Source organism: Trichechus manatus, unplaced genomic scaffold (assembly GCF_000243295.1).
Source record: "Trichechus manatus latirostris isolate Lorelei unplaced genomic scaffold, TriManLat1.0 scaffold00199, whole genome shotgun sequence".
Taxonomy (NCBI): domain Eukaryota; kingdom Metazoa; phylum Chordata; class Mammalia; order Sirenia; family Trichechidae; genus Trichechus; species Trichechus manatus.
The window spans coordinates 2,818,378-2,840,334 of record NW_004444135.1 but is presented as its reverse complement, the minus strand read 5'-3'; the positions used below and the strand labels follow the sequence as shown (position 1 = coordinate 2,840,334).

General features: G+C 44.4%; 1 protein-coding gene across 1 annotated transcript in view; it reads left to right on the top strand.

Annotated features, from left to right (window-relative positions):
• Nucleotides 1–21,162, top strand: part of TMEM241 (transmembrane protein 241) — a 216,929-nt gene extending 195,767 nt beyond the window's left edge. The window contains exons 14-15 of the mRNA XM_023742057.1: nucleotides 10,412–10,476; nucleotides 21,004–21,162. Of these exons, the coding sequence (XP_023597825.1) occupies nucleotides 10,412–10,476; nucleotides 21,004–21,064 (126 nt within the window). The 3' untranslated portion in view covers nucleotides 21,065–21,162. The remainder of the gene's footprint in view (nucleotides 1–10,411; nucleotides 10,477–21,003) is intronic.
• The last annotated feature ends 795 nt before the right edge of the window (nucleotides 21,163–21,957 follow it).

The following is a 21,957-nucleotide window of genomic DNA, read 5'->3' as shown; positions in this document are numbered from 1 at the left end:
GCTTCTTTTGCTGCTCTCTTTCTACTTGTTCCAGTTGTAGGGTTAATGTTTTGATTATGGCCCTTTCTTCATTTTGGATGTGTGCATTTATCACTATAAGCTGACCTCTGAGCACTGCTTTTGCTGTGTCCCGAAGGTTCAGGTAGGATGTGTTTTCATTCTTGTTTGAGTCTATGAATTTGTTTATCCCATCCTTAATTTCTTCTATATCTCAGTAGTTTTTGAACAAGATGTTGTTCAGTTTCCATGTGTTTGATTTTTTTCCCTTGCTTTTTCTGTTGTTGATTTCTACTTTTATGGCTTTGTGGTCAGAAAAGATGCTTTGTTATATTTTGATGCTTTGGATTTTGTTAAGGCTTGCTTTATGGCCTAATATGTGGCCTATTCTGGAGAATGATCCATGAGTGTTGGAAAAGAAAGTATACTTGGCTGCTGTGGGGTGGAGTGTTCGCTATATGTCTATGAGATCAAGTTGGTTGATTATAGCATTTAGATCTTCCATGTCTTTGTTGAGTTTCTTTCTGGATGTTCTGTCCTTCACCAAAAGTGGTGTGTTGAAGTCTCCTACTGCTGTTGTAGTTGTCTGTCTCTCTTTTCAATGCTGTTAGAGTTTGTTTTATGTATTTTCGAGCCCTGTTGTTGGGTGTGTGAATATTTATTATAGTTATGTCCTCCTGGTGTATTGACACTTTAATCATTATATAGTGTCCTTCCTTATCCTTTGTGGTGTATTTTACTTTAAAGTCTATTTTTTCAGAGATTAATATTGCCACTCTTGCTCTTTTCTGAGTTTTAGTTAGTTTGTGTCTTCAGGTCTAAGGTATATCTCTTTTAGGCAGCAAATAGACGGATCGTGTTTTTTTATCCAATCTGCCACTCTCTTTCTCTTTATTGGTGCATTTAGTCCATTTACATTCAGTGTAATTATTGATAGGTATGAGTTTAGCACTGTCATTTTGATGTCTTTTTTTATGTGTTGTTGACAGTTTCTTTGTTCCACTTAATTTTCTGCGCTGAGTCATTTTTCTTCATGTATTTTGTTTTCATCGTTGTTGATTTTGTGTTTGCTGAGTCTTTATATTTTTCTAGTTTTTTATGTTGACTTGTAGGATTGTTAGTTTCCTTTGTGGTTACCTTAGTATTTACCCTTATTTTTCTAAGTTTATACCAGTCTTTTATTTCTTTATATCTCCTTGACTTCCTCTCCATAGGAAAAATCTATATCTACATTTTTTTTTAAGTCCCTCTTTTTTGTTTTAACGTGGTCATCCTTTACGTATTGACATCTGTTTCCCTATTTTCAGTGTTTTAGCTTTGATTTACTTTTGTGACTTCCCTGTCTGGGTTGATATCTGGTTGCTCTGTCCTGTGTTCTGGTCTTGGGTTGTTATCTGATGTTACTGATTTTCTAACCAGAAGACTCCCTTTAGTATTTCTTTTAAGTTTAGTTTGGTTTTTGCACATTCCCTAAACTTTTATCTGGAAATGCCCTAATTTTGTTATCATATTTGAGAGACTGTTCTGCTGGATATATAATTCTTGGCTGGCAATTTTTTTCCTTCAAGGCTATTTACATGTTCCCACTGCCTTCTTACCTGCGTGGTTTCTTCTGAGTAGTCTGAGCTTATTCTTATTGACTCTCCTTTGTAGATGACTTTCCGTTTATTCCTAGCTGCTCTAAAATTCTCTTTATCTTTGGTTTTGTCAGGTTTAATTATAATATGTCTTGATGACTTTCTTTTGGGATCTGCCTTATGTGGGATTCGATGAGCATCTTGGATAGATATCTTGTCATCTTTCACGATATTAGGGAAGTTTTCTGCCAACAAATCTTCAACAGTTCTCTCTGTATTTTCTGTTATCCCCCCCTGTTCTGGTACTCCAATCACTCGTAGGTTATTCCTCTTGATAGAGTCCCACATAATTCTTAGGGTTCCTTCATTTTTTTAATCCTTTTATCTGATTTTTCTTCAAATAAGTTGGTGTCAAGTGCTTTATCTTCTGTCTCACTAATTCTCACTTCTGTTGCCTCAGTTCTGCTCCCATGACTTTCTATGGAGTTGTCTAATTCTGAATTTTATTGTTAATCTTCTGGATTTCTGATTGCTGTCTCTCTATGGGTTCTTGCAGCCTGTTAAATTTTTCATTCTGCTCTTCTCTAATCTTTTTAATTTCCTCTAGTGTGTGTTCTGTGTTTTGCTTAATTTCCTTCCTAATTTCTTGAAGAGTTCTGTATATTAATCTTTTGTATTCTGCCTCCAGTAATTCCAAGAAGTTTTCATCCTCTGGAAAATTTCAAGAGTCTTTATTTTGGGAGCTTGCTGAAGCTGTCTTGGATTGCCTCTTTATGTGATTTGATACTGAATGTTGTCTCTGAGCCATCAATAAGTTATATATTTATTTATTTTATGTTTGCTTATTGTGTCCTAGCTTCATGTTTTCTTTTGATATGCCCAAATAGGCTGCTCATATGAGCTAGTTTGATTATTGGCACCTTTGAAGCTCTGTTGTCCTGTCACCAGGTGGTTAGATGTGTTCCTAGATATGTGAGCTCAGGAGTCTGTCTACTTCTCCTGTATGCATTCAGCTCAGGTGCCCAGGTAGATAGCCACTTAGGGTGCGGTGTAGGCTCTCACTTATAGTCCTAGACAGACGTGGGTGATTGATGTAGGCAGAGGCATCTGGCTGCAGCAGGGGGACACACTCTGAGCAAGGCAGGGGGCTGACAGCCACCCCGGAGCATCCAGGAGGAAGGCGTGTCCCTGTTCCCTAAAGCATGTAGGTGGGTGGGTTTTGCAGCCAGACTATGAGCACCTAATGCTTTTGGGTGTAAGGACTGGGGGCACCTCTTATTCATGGGCCCCTATCGCAGGTGACTAGGTGGCGTGGGTGAAGCCATCAGTCCTCAGGCCCCTGATGTGGGTAGGTGAAGACCCTGCTTAATGGAGAGAGCGGTGTCAAATGTCAAGAACCTGCCACTTCACAGCTGAAACAGTTGAAGTTAGACTTCTGGTATATACCCTGTTGTACTGCAGTAATGAGGGCCTATGCTGTTGAGATGGGCCCACACAAGTCTATGTAGGAGGAAATGCAGTCAAAGTCCATGGATCCCTTATGCTTGTGCCTAGGCAAAGGAGCTGTGCCTACCCTGGGTTCCTGGCTTAGGGGAGCCGGCAGTTTATTTTTTCCCGTTTGTTAATTTGTTCACTCTCCAAGGCAGGGAGAATGTCCCCAGGCATGTGTCGGATCCTACTTCCAGCAATTGCTGAAGCTGGTTCGGGACCCAGCACAGAGCAGGGAGCGGGAAGGTAAATGGAAGAGAAATTTTTCCTTAAGAGGGGTGTTTTTGATCCGTGCTGTAAGCCATACACAGGTACTTACCTTTCACCAACGAAGGTTGCTTCTCACTGGTTCTGGGTAGCCATGTAGACTCTCTGGTGGTGAGTCTTTCCCGGTGCGGAAAACTTGCCTCCCGAGGACCACTGCTTGCCTGCCTCACTGCTCACCCCTGAGCTGCTCAGGCCTGAAGGGCTCAAGCTCTCGCTGGGTCAGGTCTGGCAACTCCTCGCTGCTTCCCAACCGTCTCTCCCTCCCCCTGCCTTCAGTCCGGTTCCTCAACTCTGCCTTTGATGTTTAGGGCTCCCAGATTGCCGTATATAATCGAATCACTTGTTTTTTTGGGTCTTTGTTGTAAGAGGGTCCACTGGAAGTGTCTGACTACTCCGCCATTTTGGCTCCGCCTTCGTGATCCATAGAATTTTCATTTGTTAATTTTCAGAAGTAGATTGCCAGGCCTTTCTTCCTTAGTTTGTCTTAGCCTGGAAGCTCCACTGAAACCTGTCCACCATTGGTAACCCTGCTGGTATTTGAAATACTGGTGGCATAGAACACAGAATACACAAGCCACCACCGTATGACAAACAGTCAGGTGGTGGGAAGGGCCTTGTAGGCATGCGGAAATCGGTCCCTGTTGTCTTAGAGTCATGTATTTCAACAACCACATCCACCACCACCACAGCAGCAGAACAGTAACAAAGAACAAACCTGAATCCCTGATTCTTCCCCAGACGCCTATCTGACAGGTTCCCACCAATAACCCTCCTTCTTTATTTCCTTAAAAAAAAGACCACAAAAATTTGTTCTAAGATTGCAGTGAATGTTTAAAAAACAAAGCTAATCTGCTTTAAATACCAAAAACTATGTAAATAACACAGAGGTTGTGACATCAGTTGACAAAGCCAGGAAGTTCAAAGGTAGGCTGCTGACACATTGTATTGCGTTCTGCTGTTTTTGGCTCCCTAGGCCTGTGGAGGGTCCTCGTGTTTGTTATTCAGATCGTGTGTGAGAAGGAGACATTCCTAAGATGATGAAATCTTTCTTCTTTGGGAAAAATTTGTGTTTTTGAAATGCTTTTAAAAGCAAGAACAACAATTGGTAGTAATTGCTACTTCTTATGCCTCTTGAATAGCAATTTCTAAGAGTAAATTTAAGTCTTTTTCATGGGCACATTTTAGCTGTTTTAAAGGTTTTTTTTAAAAAAATGCTTATGCTTTTACTGGCATTTTTGGAGGACAGAATGTAGTTTATTTGAGAGATTGTTGTGCCTCAGGTGACATTATTGTATTGAAGGAGGTTGGGAGTGTTTCAGGGCCTGGCCCCCCAGTGTAAATACCCTGCAGTAGGAGCCTTAGACCTGGACCTGGATCTCAGCTCTTCAACATCAGGAGCTTGGTTTTATCCCTCACCATGGAGGGATTCATTTCTGTTGCTCAGATTTTGGAAAATACTGCTCAATGCAGCAGACTGTTGACCCACTGATCCACAGTGGAGCAGCTGGCATCACACAAATAGACCTGAAGGATGAAGTCTGTTGCTCTCTTTTCTGAAACCCAGGGCAAGGAAAGAGGGAGAGATGGCTAGGATTTGGGAGACTGTCCCACCAAGGTGTGTCCAAGCCTAAGAGTCTAGTCACATGGAGACTGGTCTAGAGGTACAGCTGGATGGAGTAGAACTGTGCTCCATGGGGTTTCCAGTGTCTGATTTCTCAGAAGTTGATCACCAGGCCTTTCTTTGAGGCACTTCTGAGTGCACTCAAACCTCCAACCTTTTGGTTAATAGCTGAGCACATCAACTGCTTGCACTACCCAGGGACTCGTCAGAGTAAGGACTACAGCAGAATCTTGTTCTGTGTACAGGCTTGTTCCCTTAAGGACTAGGCTTCTGTGAAAGGAAAGGAGGGAAAGGTTCCGACCTCAGCACTAATACGCAAGGGCCCTGAGCCCTGGGTCTCATCATCTGGGTAATCACTTGGGAAGGCATCAGCACAAACAAATGTCAAAATCAATGCATTCCCAAAACACGTGCTCAGCACATGATGGTGGAGATGCCTGAAGCCCTTGCAGGGCAAGGCAGGGAAGTGAAAGCTGAGATAGATTTTGTGCCTCTGTGTTCTTGGTAGGATTACTGTTCTGTGATCTTACTTTGGCATTTGGTAACCTTGTCATCAAGGAGCTGCAAGATAGGAATTAAAGATATGCTTGGTCTCTCTCTCTCTCTTTCACACAGACACACCCCTATACACAGGTCAGTACATTCCTTTGTAAGCTTCCATGGTATTCCAGAATCTCAAGAGACCTTTTCTTTTCCTGTTTAACCCTTTTGTTTTTAAACACGTTTTGTGCTTAACGATAAGAGATTTTGTTCCTGTGCTGAAACTACATGTCACCACTCGTGTTCCAGAGCACATTTTGAGCTTTCAGCACCTAAACATCCTCTTCCCCGGAGCAGACTCTTCAAGTGAGCAAAAAGAAAGTCAGTGCTGAGCCTGCTGCATGAACACGTGCTCTCCAGAGGCAATCAGCGACCTCAGTTCTTTTCAACCTTTGTCGAATGCCTACTGAGCCAAGCCCTTGACCTTGGGAGCTCACATCTAAAGAGAGAAGATAGACTTTATACAGATCGATGATACACAAAAGCCAGCGAAGGCAGGGAGTGAGCGCTCTCATACAGGTAGAAACAAAGGCGCTGGGGAAGAACAGAGGCTAAAGCCGCAGGGGCACTTGGGGAGGCTCCCCGAGGAGTCTAAGATTTAGTCAGGTGAAACAGCAAGAGGAAGGGCAAGGATTAACAATTCAGGTAGAGAGAAAGAAATGGACTCTGTTTTCAATGCTCTGTGGACCTCATGTGGGCCCTTTCTTGAGCTTTCTGCTGTGACAGAATGGTGGCCTGGGGGCCAGGACGTTTATTCTGTTTTTCACTCTGGGTCACAGTTTCCCCACTTGTAAACTGAGGGAGTCCTGCACACCTGTCAGCTGCTGCCTCAGGTGACTGTGCCTGGGACATTCTATACCCAGACTTTCACAGCCAGCCACTTCTGGTGTCACTTTCTTCCTCGGTGGTGTTAGCGGTGGAGTTGACCCTTGACATCAGCAGACTGAACATTCACACTTTCAGCTGTCCTTGAGCAGTCCTGAAAGAAAGCCTGTGGCATATAGAAATGTACCACTCTGCCGAGGCACGAATTTGAGCCTCACAAGTCGACGTGTGGGAGTGAGTCACTTAGTAAGTCAGGCTGGCCAGCTGCCCAGTGTCTGCCTCTTGTTGAGGTGTTATTCACTGCTACTTGTCCTTTCTTAGGCAGTGACTTTTATGAAGTAGTAGAACATTGGTGAGTGTGCATGTATGTGTGAAAAAATGCCTCCAAAAAGAGAGCACTAGGGTTGGTGATGGAGGTAAAAGAAAGTGGAGAAGCCTGAGAAGCGAATGGTTCTTGTTGAATCAATTAAAAAGTGTCACATCCAACTCCAGAGTAGCTTCACATGCACACATACTCACTATACACTCTCTACAGAAATAAGACAACCTATCTGTGAAATGTCAGCCAGTACCCCAGCCAGCAGAACATTTGTCCATCATTTGAGAGAGAAAACTTTCAAGAAGTTTGAGAAGGTGGCTCAGGAGAAAGGCAGGAGCCTATACACAAACAGTTTCAGGAAGCAACAGATGGCAAAGGCACCTGCCTGACTATCCTACTAGCCTTATTGTCAAGCAAGGGCTGGTTTGAAAACTTTAAGATGTGTTTTTCTTGGCATAAAGTGAAGCTAATAAGAGTAAGCAGACTAGCTGAGTCCTCCTAAGCTAAAGAAGCTTATGGAGGAACAGAACACAGTCACAGGATGTATGCGTTGCAGGGAGGTGATGTCTTCACAGGCTAGACAAAAGTCATATGAGAGATTGTCAGAGAATAAGGAGAAATACCAATCAAAGAATACCTTGAATTTGGGAATGGTTAATGGTGATGGATGAGCAACATGATGAACATAATTAATGTCACTGAACTGTACCTGTGAGGATTGTTGAGGTATCAAATGTTTTTGTTACATATATATATACCATTAAAATGAATTTCTTAAAGAGCTGGTTAAAAAAAAAAGATGAAGACAATGGTGAAGAGTTAGAAAAGACTAGCTGGGCGCTGTCTTAGTCATTTAGTGCTGCTACAACAGAAATACACAAGTGGATCGCTTTAACAAAGAGAAATTTATTCTCTCACAGTCTAGTAGGCTACAAGTCCAAATTCAGGGCATCGGCTCCAGGAAAAGGTTTTTCTTTCTGTCGACTCTGGAGAAAGGTCCTTGTGATGCATCAGTCTTCCCTTGGTCTGGGAGCTTCTCTGCACAGGAACCTCAGGTCCAAAGGACGCACTCTGCTCCTGGCACTGCTTTCTGGGTAGCATGAGGTTCCCCTGTGTCTCTGCTCACTTCTCTCTTTTATATCTCAAAAGAGATTGGCTTGAGACACTATCCAATCTTGTATACCGCATCAGTATAACTGCTGCTAATCCATTTTATTAGATCATAGTGATTGAATTTACAACACATAAGGAAATCACATCAGATTACAAAATGGTAGACGATCATACAATACTGGGAATCATGACCCAGCCAAGTTGACAGATATTTTTGGGGAACACAGTTCAATCCATGACAGGCCCTTTGTAAATTCAGTGAAGTGTGCCAGTACGCCAAAGTGCCAACAATAGCAACATCCATCGGTAGGATGGAACCTTTTTCAGCAATTCCAAGAAACACATCTCTGTCTTAGTTATCTAGTGCTGCTGTAACAGAAATACCACAAGAGAATGGTTTTAACAAAGAGAAGTTTCTTTCCTCACAGTAAAGTAGGCTAAAAGTCCACATTCAGGGCGTCAGCTACAGGGGAAGGCTTTCTCTCTCTGTCAGCAACCATCTCATCATCAGTCTTCCCCCGGACTAGGAGCTTCTCCATGCAGGAACCCTGGGTCCAAAGGACGAGCTCTGCTCCTGGCACTGCTTTCTTGGTGGTATGAGGTCCCCATGTCTCTCTACTTGCCTCTGTCTTTTATATCTCAAGAGATTGCCTCAAAACACAATCCAGTCTTGCAGATTGAGTCCTGCCTCACTAACACAACTGCCGCCCATCCTTCCTCATTAACATCATAGAGGCAGGATTTACAACATACAGGAAAATCACACAATACCGGGAATCATGGCCCAGCCAAACTGATAGACATATTTGGGGAGGGACATAATTCAATCCATGACAGTCTCCTTTGGCACCATCCCAAGACATGTCCAAGGAGTTGCAAAAGGAAAGAGGGATAGTTGTCATTCATCATGTTCTTTAGCAAAGAACCCACCACTTTGAGAAATGTCTTCCTCAAAGGATAAGAACTTTGGGTTCTGCTCCGTAATTGTCTGACTCAATATCTGCTTCTTTGTTGTCCCTGAAAACAATAGTCAGGTCTTTTTTATTGTAAAGGTTATTACTGCAAATCAATAAAGGGAGGCAAACAGAAAATGACCCCAGTGGGTAAACAAAGGTTCGAAAATCTCACAAAATTCATGTACTTAAGGTTTGTGGTTTATAGTTCCGGACAGACTTCCTTCTGAGATGGTAAAGGAAAGTTTTGCTGTACTCCAGCCGTTCATCTTCTTCTTGGGGAAGGGGCTCATAGAACCTTCTCCTTCCTTCTGACTCGGTAGTTGACATTTCTGAGGATCCCTGGGACACTCACCCCAGCATGGCTTTTTTCCTCCTTCTCACTGCAGCCCGAGAAGGCAAGTCCTGAGGGTTACTTTCTTCATGGAAGCTGTTTTGACCTGCAGAATACAGAATTCTGGAAACAGAAAACATCTTTTGTTAAGGAGACATTCAGAGTGTTGGCACAGCTGGGTCATTGGTTCACGCACACTCCCTCTTTGTACCCACTCTGTAGAAGCACCTCCAGAGTCTAGGTCCTGTTATTGCCACCCCTAAGAGACGTTTCTGTGATTTCTAGCTCTGAGAGATGTGGGGGAAGCCTCTTCCCTCTTCTTTGGCTTCTAGGTATTTACAAATATTTAATTAATGACTTAATTGCCCCCTTCCCCGGGAAACACCTGCTCTTAGAATGTGTATACTGGGCCAGAGAGACGGGGTCATTAGGAGAGGTGGGTGAGACAGTGGTATAGGCAGAGGCCGATTGTCAGATAGATTTTTGTCTGGAGTATCTGGGAACAGGTTAATGAGCACCGCTGACCTTGGAGATTAATTCTGCACAGCTGAGGCAAGATGGAAATGAGTATTCCTAATTCTTAATCTCTGCACTGAAAGGAGATAAGGGAGATGTTTACTGTTGGCTGTGTGCCTCCTCCTTTGAAGAGATTGGAAGTTAAATGCTTCTTTGAAGAGTCCCACCCCCCAAAATAGACTAGGATTTAGCATTTCAGCACCAAAGGCTTTGCTCAGAGGCAACCCTAAATACCAGGGACTAGGAGTTAAGTGTGCAGGGGAAAGAAGGACACAACCAGTGCAAAATGGCCAGGGTTGGAGTCGGAACGCCTGTGAATTAACTTTGTGAAAAACAGCTTTAGAGAAAGTTACTAAAGTTCTGCTGCTCTGAGGACCTTTTTTAAAATTGTTGTTGTTGTTAGGTGCTGCCGAGTGGTTCCGACTCATAGTGACCCTACAGCACAGAGTAGAACTGCCCCATAGGGTTTCCAAGGAGCAGGTGGTGGATTCGAGCTACTGACCTTTTGGTTAGCAGCCAAGCTCTTAACCACTGTGCCACCAGGGTGCCTTTTTTTTTTTTTTATTAATAGACTTTATTTTTTAGAGCAGTTTTAGGCTTACAGAAAAATTGAGCAGGAAGTACAGAGTTTTCAAATACTCCCTCTCCCCAGGCCCACAGTTTCTTCTATTAATAACGTCTTGTATTGTTTGCTGTGGTACTTTTGTTACAGTTGATGAATCAATATTGATGCAGTACTATTTACTAAAGTCCACAGACTTTAGGGTTCACTCTGTGTTGTACGGTCTTATGGGTTTGGACCAATGCATAATACCGTGTGTCCACCATTTCTGATGACCCTTTGTTGAAATTATTCTGCAGGTACTCACAGCTGGTTTATCGGTATTGCTGTTTGATATGATCCTGACCCGTGCAACCGTGGGTTGGTAAGTCTTTTGCATAGAGAGAGGAGATGTAAATTAATTGTTTGGGCTTCATCAAATGTTTGAAGAACGCTTTTTTTTCCCTCTCAAAATTTTTGCCCTCGAATGTTGAATAAAGAGTGTGTGTGTTGGGTGTATATCTCCATTCAAATGTAAATCCCCTGTTCGTGAAGGCTCCTTTTTTTTTTTTTTTTTTTTAACAATTTGAAAGGTTTAATTCTGAAGGAAAGAAGCAGACATTTCTTGACATTCCCGTTTTGTCTTCATCTTCTTGCCTTTGTAACACTTGTCTATGTGTTTTCGCTCTCACTTTGTACCCCATCATAATCTGTAACCCAGTAAATTGCTGCGTTTATTGTTTTTAACGTACTGGCATCTATCACTAGAAACTCTTTAGGGGCCAACCATATGTTCATTTTTTTTTTTTAATTGTGCTTTAGGTGAAAGTTTACAGCTCAAGTTAGTTTCTCATACAAAACTTTATACACACATTGTTATGTGACCCTAGTTGCTCTCCCTGTAATGTGACGGCACACTCCTCCTTTCCACCCTGGATTTTCCGTGACCATTCAACCAGCTCCTGTTCTTTTCAGCCTTCTCATCTCACCTCCGGACAGGAGCTACCCATTGAGTCTCGTGTATCTACTTGAACTAAGAAGCACACTCTTCACGAGTATTATTTTATGTTTTATAGTCCAGTCTAATCTTTGTCCTTGGCTTCTGGAATGGTTTTGTTTCTGGATTAACTGAGAGTCCGGGGGCCATGTCTTCTGGGTTTCCTCCAGTCTCAGTTAGACCATTAAGTCTGGTCTTTTGAAGACTTCCTTTTTAAAAGAAATATTTTATTGAAGAAAAGTGTATATATCATAAATACACAACTTGATGAATTTCACAAACTGAACGTACCATACTACAGTCAGCATCCAGACTGAGAAATGACATTCCCGTATGCCTTCTAGCCACTATCCCACACAAGAGTAACCACTTTTTTTGGTGAAGCCTCTTTTCTTATGTAGCTGTGTTTGGGTTTCTTTCCTTTTCTTTGATCCTTCATTCAGTTTCTCTTAGATAAGCTCCACATCATCCTTGTTTAGGATGTGGCCACCCATTTGCTTAAAGACAGCACTGCCTCTCACTAAGATATTTGAGACCTGCAGGAAGGGAGTGAGCTGTGGGGATTTCTGGGGGGACAGCATGTGCAAAGGCCCGGAGGTGGGAGTGTGCTTTGCTTGCTGGAGGACCAGTGCACCCAGAGCACAGGGATGAGGGGGAGAAGGGTAGGAGATGAGGCTGAGGGGTAGTTGGTGGCAGATCTTAAAGATGGAGGGGACTTAAAGGCCATTGAAGGGATTGGCTTTACCCAGAGTGAGATGAGGAGCAATTACAGGCAGTCTCTGGGTTACAGATGTCTGACTTAGGGACAGCTCGTACTTGCCCTTTAATGTTATGTAAATTTGCCCTCACTTTGAAAAATTGAACCAACCCCTACTCGCAACAATTTCTTCATTACAATCACCTTCATTTGCTGTATGTGCAGCTTTTAAATCATTGAAGAGGCTTTGACCCTTTTTTTTCTTAATTGTGCTTTAGATGAAGGTTTACAGAGCAAATTAGTTTCTCATTAAACAATTAATACACATACTGTTTAGTGACATTGGTTGTCAACACTCTCCCCATTTTGACCTTGGGTTCCCCGTTACCAGCTCTTCTGTCCCCTCCTGCCTTCTCGTCCTTGCCCCTGGGCTGGTGTGCCTGTTTAGTCTTGTTTTGTTTTATGGGCCTGTCTAATCTTTCGCTGAAAGGCGAACTTCAGGAGTGACTTCAGTACTGAGTTAAAAGGGTGTCTGGGGGCCATACTCTCAGGGTTTCTCCAGTCTCTGTCAGACCAATAAATCTGGTCTTTTTTTTTTTTTCGTGAGTTAGAATTTTGTTCTACATTGTTCTCCAGCTCTGTCTGGGGCTCTCTATTGTGATCCCTCTCAGAGCAGTTGGTGATGGTAGCCGGGCACCATCTAGTTGTGCTGGACTCAGGCTTTGACCCTTTTCTTGCACTAAAGTAAGGTTAAATAAGAACCATGTGCACCTGTTCCAACTTACCTACAAATTCAACTTAAAGACACAGTTAGGAAGGGATCTCATTCGTAACCCAGGGACTGCCTGTAGAGGGTTTTGAGTAGAGGAGCCACATGCTCCTTTGTTAAAAACGCTTCCCTCTGTCCCTGTGTGAACAGTAGGCTGTAGAGGGGTGGGAAGGAAGCAGAAAGACCAGAGAGGGCAGTGATCCAGGTGAGAGCGATATGGTTAAGACCAGGTGATAGCAATAGAAGTGGTCAGAGGTGGTCGGATACCTGAAATGTTCCTAAAGACACTAGGATTTGAGAGAGAGAGGTCAAGGATGACTCCCAGATTTTGTGCCTAAGCAATCAAAAAGACGAAGCTGCCTTCCACTGAAAAGAGGAAGCACGTGTGAGGAGAAGGGTTTTTGCCAGATAGGGGTAAGGGAGTGTCGGGACTTGATTTATCTCTAAGGTTGAGGTGATTTGAGACCTCCAAGTCGAGACACTGAGTAGGGAGCTGGCTGTCAGTCGGGAGGTCAGGGGTGGGGGGAACATTTTTGTTCCTTGACCGGAGCCTGCGCCTTCCACCCCAGAGCCTTGGGGCGTGTCTGTCCTGCCTGGAACACTTTTCTTCCAGCTTTCACATTGCCACCGGCTTTTTATCCACTAGGTCACAGCATGAAGGTGACCTCCTCAGAGGACCTGCCCTGACCACCCTGTGTGAACTCTTCAGGTCCCTGCATAAAGGTGACTTCCTCAGAGGACCTGCCCTGACCACCTGTGGGAACTCCTCAGGTCACAGCATAAAGGTGACCTCCTCGGACGACCTGCCCTGACCACCTGTGTGAACTCCTCAGTGATTTGCTGCCTCCTCGTTTCTTTCTTTCCTGACAGTTCTGACTGTAGTCACCTGGTTTGTTCATTTTTCTGCTTGTTAGTGAGGGTAGGCCCCCATGCTAAGGCATGTGACTCTGCTGGATGCAGGAGAGCACTGGGGCAGGGTTGTAAGGAGGAGATGAACAGGTGGACGCTTTAGAAGGATGACAGGCAGCGGCGAGGGAGGATGCTGTGGAGAGGAACTCAGGAAGTTGCCACTACAGGACTTGGTGACCTACCACAGGTACGAGGACTGAGCAGGTGGTTGTGGCAGCTATGATGGGACCGTCAGAGCACCCCTCCTGGAAAAGGCCACAGCCCTGCACCATAGTCCTGGGAGCCCAGCAGTGCGTGGAGTGGGGCTTCGTCAGCTAGGAGATGCCAAGAGAGCGTGGAGGCTGCTTGAGAGAATTACTGATGTAGCACGACTCTGAAGTGATGGGCACTTCCAGACCAGGCTGTGGAGCCCTCCACCTGTGACGGATGAGATACAGTGTTTTGGTCTTGTTGTGGACCATGTACCTTTTGTTGTTCTGCTTTCATGGGCCAGTTGGCTGTGACCACACCAGGAAAAGAGTGACCTGATTGCATGGGTTTCACCTCTAAACTCTACACAAAACTGCCTATTGGAAAACTGACCAAATGAATAGTTTTATCTATTCCAGATTACTAATATTCAGACCCCGCCACCTGTCACTTTGTCTTACTGTGGTGACTTCCATGTTGCTGTGATGCTAGAAGCTGTGCCTGGTATTTCAAATAACAGCTGGGTCATCCGTGGTGAACAAGTTTCAGCAGAGTTTCCAGACTGAGACAGACTATGAAGAAAGGCCTGGGGATCTACTTCCAAAAATTAGCCAATGAAAACTGTATGGATTATAACAGAACATTGTCCAACTCTCTTGCTTTGGATACACCATCAGGAGGGAGCAGTTGCTGGAGGAGGACATCATGTTTGGTGAAGTAGAGGGCCAGTGAGAGCATGGGAGACCCTCGGTGACATAGATTGGCACAATAGCCATGATAATGGACTCAAACATGCCCGTGATCATGAGGATGATGCAGGACTGGGCAGTATTTCATTCTGTTGTACATAAGGTCTCTCTGAGTCAGAGTCTGCTTAGCAGCAGCTAACACCAATGTGTACCAGGAACCATTCATGAATAAAGGTAAAATATCCCTTAAGAGGCGTAATGATTTGTAAGTGGAACAGGAGCTGTGGAGCAGGGACACAATCCTGGGCCACATCCTTCTCACCCTGCCCCTGTCCTTCTAGAATAGATGACACAAGGGGGGCAGGCTGGCATCTGAAAACCCAACTCCAAAAGAAGAAACATTGGTATCCTAGAACATTCTTGAGACTCTTCCCCAGCACCAAATTTCTATATCGTTAACCTTCACGGTGATAGTCTAAATTATTGATGGTATTTTTTCGTTCGTACAAGTTAGCTTTCGTGTGGTCATATTTTGTACAGAATTTCAGAATGAACCAAAAAAGCCAAGTGTTGAACAGAGCATGAGAAATGACAGCTCTCCAGTGGTGGGGAAATGCTAAGTCTGTATAGTAAGAAAGCAGCCGCCCGCAAAGGCCCCCCTCTAGTCTGTTTCACATCCTGTGAACTTCAGGGTCTTCCCTGAACAAAATGGAAGGAAAGGCTGTGGGGCTCATGTGCCCAGATCAAGGAAACGGTGTGTGTGATTACTGCAAAAGGATCCTTGACTTTGGAATTTCCTGATTTTCGAGAACTCTTGAGTTAAAGGACGGTGTGTTTTCAGCCTCAAAGAATTTTTCCAGCCACAAAGTGAACCACCAGAAGAGGCGTGTCAGGCTATAGCTCAGATTTTCTGTGTCTTTTGCACAGAGCCATTCTGCGTTGTACTTACACTGGACGTGTTCACGCAGTGGCCAGGTGACCAGCTCTCAGACTCTAGGCAGGGACGGGCTGGCCTCTGTAGTGTGGATCAGAAGTCACCAAGGGGACCAGGGGCTGCAGGCCTGTTTCGTGTGAACCTCCGGTGTTTGCCTACACAGTATATTGTTTGTTTTTTTTGTGCTTCAGACTTTAAATTAGCTATCAAGATTTAGACGTGGAGTGATTTCCTTATAAAAGTCCAGATTTCCATATTATTTTCAAAATGTGGAACAGCTGTGAGCATTGGGCTCGCGTTTCCACTCGGCAGCAATCACTGGAGTCAAGTCAAGGCTGCCCCCTTCACATAGGCGTGTGCTCTCCAGTCAACGCGTGTCCGCCACCCCTCAGCCAGCTGAGCGTGGGTGACCCCCTTCCAGTTTACATCCTCTCACCCCGTTGTTTGCACACTCATTCATACCACAGAAAGCGAGTGCTTGGCGCTGAGGCCACAGAGGGAGTAAGACACAGTCCCTGACCAGCGAGGTGTGTCTAGTGTTCGTACGCATATGTTACATTCACCTTCTACAGGAGGCAACAGCTTAGCTGCACAAAACAGGTCATCTAAGGTAGAGTTCTCACTCTCAGCACTGTTGACATTTTGGGCCAGATAATTCTTTGTTGTGGGGGCTGTCCTGTGCCTTGTAGGGTGTTTGGTAGCAAACCTGGCCTCAACCCACTAGATGCTGATAGCACCCCCTTTAGTTGCAACAATCAAAAATGTCTCCAGACATTACCAAATGTCCCCTGGGGAGCAAAATCGCCCCCAGTTGGGAGTCCCAGATCTAAAGGTTCATGGTGGTTAGTGGAGAAAATGCCATTTGAAATTTCAGCGGAATCTAAAGAAACTTGCTTATCCCCTAACTAGAGATTTGGATCAGCTCAAGTGTTAAGTCCTCACCGCACTGTGTACCCATGGCTCTGTGTACAGCCTTTTGGAAGCATTCACCACACCAAATGACAGGAGCGCACGCGCCATCTCACCCGCGCGGCTGTGAGCTGCTCTGGAGAGAGACTATGTTCCATTCACCTTTGCGTCTCTGGGCCTGGCACTAAGAGCTTGCTGAGTACCTAGTGAATGGCCAGCCTTCTAAATACTGTATCCAAGAAAAATGACAAACTAAGTACCCAGTGTTGGTCAGTTTTTAAAGTCCTTAATTAAAACCAGCTGCCCTTGTCCAGCTAATTATATTGTTTTTAATTATAAAAATGAAATACTTTGAACCCAACAATTTAAATATCCAGACTCAAATTTAATTATTCGTTTTTTTAATTAACAAAGTTTATTATATATATGGTGATATTCTCAAATTTTCAGCAAAAGGGATTCAGTCCATACAAAAGAAAAAATATCTGAACCATGAACAGTTCCCTATCAGGAATTTTGAATCTACTTTTTTAGACTGGAAGAGTCACCCTTTTCTTTGGAGTAGATTAGACTCAAGGAAAGAAAGGGATAACCAGAACGCAACTGCTTTGTTCTTGGGATTTCATAACCACATCCCACCCTTCGCCCATCATGCATTGAGCCTGTCGTGGATCACAGATTACCAGTCATGAGGTGTGCTTGAACTTGATCCTAGAACAGAACTCACCAAGACCACAGGTCTTTAGAAAACGATATTACATTATCTTGAGTAAAGAAGTCTTATCCCTTTAATTTTAGGAGACTTCATGAAGACTTCCCTAGTCTACATGTAACCAGTAACCTGTTGCCGTTGAGTCAGCTCTGACTCATGGCAACCCCCATGTGTGTCAGAGTAGAACTACGCTCCATAAAGTTTTCAGTGGCTGATTTTTTTGAGGTAGATCACCATGCCTTTCTTCCAAGACACTTCTGGGTGGACTTGAACCTTCAGCCTTTTGGTGAGCAGCTGAGTGTATTAAACTTTGGCACCACCAGGGGACTCCAAGTCTATATATTGTGGTTGTTATTGTTAACTGCCATCGAGTCAGCCTTCCGACTCATGGTGACCCCATACACAACAGGATTGGACAGTTGTGATCCATAGGGTTTTCATTGGCTGATTTTTTGGAATGGATCTCCAGGCCTTTCTTCCTAGCCTGTGTTAGTCTGGAAGCTCTGTTGAAACCTCTTCTGCATCACAGCAACACTCAAGTCCCCAGTGACAGATGGGTGGTGGCTGTGCTTCAGGTGCATTGGCCGGGAATCGAACCCGGGCGTCCTGCATGGAAGAAGAGAATTCTATGACCGAACCAATGAATTTAGGAGTGAAGAAAGAACTTTCCCCAACATACTCCAAAATGTCTTTGGAATCACAGTGTCTGAAAATCCTGTATCAGTTTTCCCTTTTACTTAAAAAAGTGAAACCACAGCTTTAAAATGCATCTAAAAAGGGCCTTCTAAGTAGCTGTTGCTAATTACCTATCAGCATAGATTAATCTATCAGATTATGAACTGTCCCTCAGCAAGGCATGGAGGGAATGATACATTGGACAAATAAGTTTTGATGAGGAGAAGAGAAAAAGCAAAAATAGTTTGGAATATAGGTGGGAGAAGGGAACAAGTATGACAATTCAGTCATCCATTGAATAAATATTTATTAAGCTCTGCATTAGGTGCCGGGCTGCAGCTGGGGAAGGACACAGTTTTCATCCTCTGTCTAGTGGGTTCAATAGGAATTAATTGAATAACTGCAGTAATTAGTGTAAGATTGAGATGGAGTGTTTGGCACTCCCTGGGAGAAAAGAGAAGGACTGGACAGGCACTGAAAATAAACCTCAGGGAGAGAAGCTAGTGATGAATATTCCTGCTGGGCGCGCCCTGCAATCTGATGTTGACGCCTTTGTTACATGAAGTTTGTTCATTTCAGGGATGACAGGATTTGCAAACAGTTCACTAAAGCTCCAGCTTAAATATTGCAACGCTGTTAAGATTCCTGCACCCCATGTCAGCTTCTCCTGCTGTTTAGAAAACAACATCAAAGCACACCTCCCTGGCTCTCTTTAACAGTACACTGAACCAAGGTTTGTTTTCCCTTAGCATTCCCTAAGATGCTTTGGTGTTTCATAAAATAGCTAAGCCAGAGGGATGAAATGCAAGGTTATTACACTTTAGCATTGTTCTAAGGCTTGTGGGAGTGAAAATGGCAAAGGGCCAGCTGCTATCTTGTTTTGCTCCCTGGTGATTAAGGAGGATTAGTGGAAATATAAAAAGGCTGTGCCCTCGGCTACACTGGCGGAAATAAAGCCGTCCCAGGCCCAGAGCCCACGCAGCCCTTGTGTCAGCTCACAGTGATGCTGCACTCACCCAGGTGTTTAAGGAGCCAGTGTTCGCACCCTTTAACGGATGCTGAGGGTGACAGCAGATCTGCTTAAAAGGAAAAAACAGGTCTTTAGAGATGAGCCTGGGCACTGAAAGAATGGCTGCCCCTTGACAGCCACCTCTTCATCCTAACCAGTAACCAGTTGCCTTCTAGTAAGTTCTGACTCATGGCAACCTTGTGTGTGTCAGAGTAGAACTGCTCCGTAGGGTTTTCAGTGGCTGATTTTTTGGAAGTAGATCTCTAGGTCTTTCTTCCGAGGTGCCTCTGGGTGTTCTTGAACCTCCAGCCTTTCAGTTAGTAGCTGAGCACATTAACCGTTTGCACCACCCAGGGACTCCCTTCATCCAAAGAGAACAAGAAATAGAACCCTACAGCTTCTGGGCTCCTGAAATAGACAAAGGACAAGCCGACCCCCAGCTTCACAAATGAGTTTTGTTTAAAAATGTTGTTTTTTTGGAACTTGGAGAACAATTTCTCAAAGAAACAGTACTGTACATGATGATTATTGATCTAGAGACAACCTTAGAAACTTAATTTAAAATTAACATCAACATTTATTTCAGCTACATTATGATTTAAATGTGAGTTCAATAGAATTTATTGATTCATTATCACTATTTATAATAATATTTCCATAGGAAAGAAGAATATACATTCCAACTTGGAGCTTAAGATACTAGGAGTACATCTCCTCATTCCCATCTTATTTTTGTCCCAGTCGTTAGCCCCAGGGTGAAGGGAAGGGACACCCTCGCACCCCACCTCCCCAATGACGGCTACTTGACTAGCATCTCTCTCTGCCCTCACACAGAGGCCTTTAGTCACCAAGTGAGAGGAGATCATGGTGGTTCAGAGAATTTCCCACTCTTTGTGGCTGACAGGTGGCTGGTGAAGAGTAGATTTGGTCTCTCAGGCTCCAGAAAGCAGCACTGACACTAATAGGTGAGGTTATAGGAAGCAGCTGTGGGGTCAGTATGAGGAAGAGTTTTCTTCTTGAGGGTGGAGCTGTGTTCTCAGTCAGAACCCAGGGCCAACCACAGTGTCTTCCACAAGTAAGATGCCCATAGACTTGCTCGAGTCCAGTGGTGGGATGGGCTTGTTTTGCGTGCTTCTTTCTAGAAGCATTCAAGCTGAGGTTCGGTAGCCAGCCAGCTGTGAGAGCCACTGAGGAGGGGATTGCTGCTCCAGGAGGGCAGTTGACTAGAGAATAATACTGTTTCACTGATTGTCCCTTAGAGGCCAAGCACAGTGGCAGGTTGCGTTAGATGTATAGTCTTAAGCTTCCCAGAAGCTTGTAGATCTGATCATCTCCTGTGTTACAGATGAGGAAGCCAGGGCTAAATAACATGCACAAGACTATGGAGCTATAAATGCCCAAGCGAAAATTTGGACACAGTTCTGCCAAATTCTAAAGTTTATTGTTTTTATGCTCTTACACAGTCAATTCGTTCCTATACTAAAGGTGGTAAATGGCACACATTACCTATATGTCCCAGCCACCCATTTCTCACTGTTATGTGAACAGAGTTTCATGTCGTCATTACCCTAAATACATGTTAGCAGCATAAAGCCACCATAGCCTGAATGCATGTGTGTTGGGAATGAGTATATGGAAGCATCGGGATACTGGGTGGGTGGGTGGGAAGGAAGGAAAGGGTATAATGGAAAGGGACCTACCCATAGCCCTTTACTGAAGCCCAACCCGGTTTACCCAGAAGTGCTCAGTGGAAAGAATGACAGACACCAGATTGTCGACTGAGAAATTTGAAATAAAAAATGTAGAGGTCTTCAGATGCATTAAACTGTAGTCAAGTTTAAATATTCAACTTTTCCTTTCCTTACGATCTCTAGTTCTCCAGCTACATTTTCCTTTTCAAAGCACTCCTTTCTATCCTGGTGGGCAACTGCTGTAGCTTTTCCCCTTTTGTATTTTCATTTTAAGATGTTCTCCTGGTCTAAATGAAGTAAAAATATCCAGAAATTGTTTCCTTAAGAATTGTAAGATTATGGGAATCTGCATTATTTCATATCCATCCACCTAGAAGGGCTCTGTGGGAAGTTTTCTCCTGTGTTTCCAGAGGTATTGACCCAAGCAGTCACTTCCTCTGGTCAGGATGAGTGGGATGTCTCACTGTCTTCCCTGAGGCAAGGTATCAAAACCCACCTCCCAGCCCACTCACTTCCCACAGTGTAGCTGAGGTTTTCTCTGGAGTGATTTTCTCTGGAGGACCTGTCCGGGGCCTGACCTTGAAGAGTAGCAGCCTGGGCTGGTAACAGGGTGACAGTTGCAGAAGAAGGGGAGGCATCCCTTTCCCTGTCTGTGTGGATGCAGGCAGCTCAGTTGGTCCACAGCCTTCTGGCTCGAAGGAGTGGAAGCTGACCTCTTGCTGTTGTTCACAGCCTCCTGGTCGGTGGTCTTGGAGAGGCCTTGCTTGTTTTCTCGGAGTGGAAGGGCTCGTAAAGAAGACAGGCACAAAAGTCGGACTCACACATCGCCAGCTGGAGAAGACAGCACCTTTGCTGCGACCTCTGTGTTGTGTGTGTTGGAAAGAAGAAAGCAAGGACAGTGAGACCAAGCCAGGATCTCCAGGTGGGCAGAGTCAATGGCCTAGTCACACTCTGGCCAGGTGGGATGTGGCAGGAGCTGGTGATGTGAAGACTCATTGCTTCTCACTGCTTCAAGGAGATCTAGTTCTGGGGACCTGGGGGCTTCTGCAGGGGACAGACTGCAGCATGTCTTCCCATTCTGAGAACCTTGCTCCATCCTTGCTAGACCGAGCTGGACCCAGTTCTGCAGAAACAGGACATGCAGTGTGTCATTGGGGTGGTTCCGCTCACCTGGGTTGAAGTGCGGAACTCTGATTGTTGAATATCCTTCACTGCTTTCAACACATGGCGGGGGGCCAAGGTGTTCTGTGTGAATTTTTTGTTTTGTTTTTGATTTTTTACGTCTTTGGATACACCTCTGAAGACCTCCTTTCCTTACCCACCCACATATGAGCACAAAGAATTCCTTGTGAGGGCTTCATTTTGGGGGCAGGGGTGGAGATGGAGTTGAGTGGTAGTTCTGGGTCAAGTACGAAGCCAGTAAGGACACTTTAGTAAGTTCTGAAGCCTTTTCGTGGCTGATGTTGCTTTTATTGCCTGCTTCTAAACTTGTCTTGGTTCTTGTAAACGTGTCAGGATGTGTGTTGTGTTGAATTCTGCCCACTCCCATTTGCCCACCAGTTAGGTTGAGTTGGTACTACTTGCTCAGCAGAGGGAATAGGTTCATAAGCATTGATGGATGTCCTCTGCAGGCAGGTTAAAAAACAACTACATGCTGTGTGAATTCCTTAATGCTTTCAGTCCATT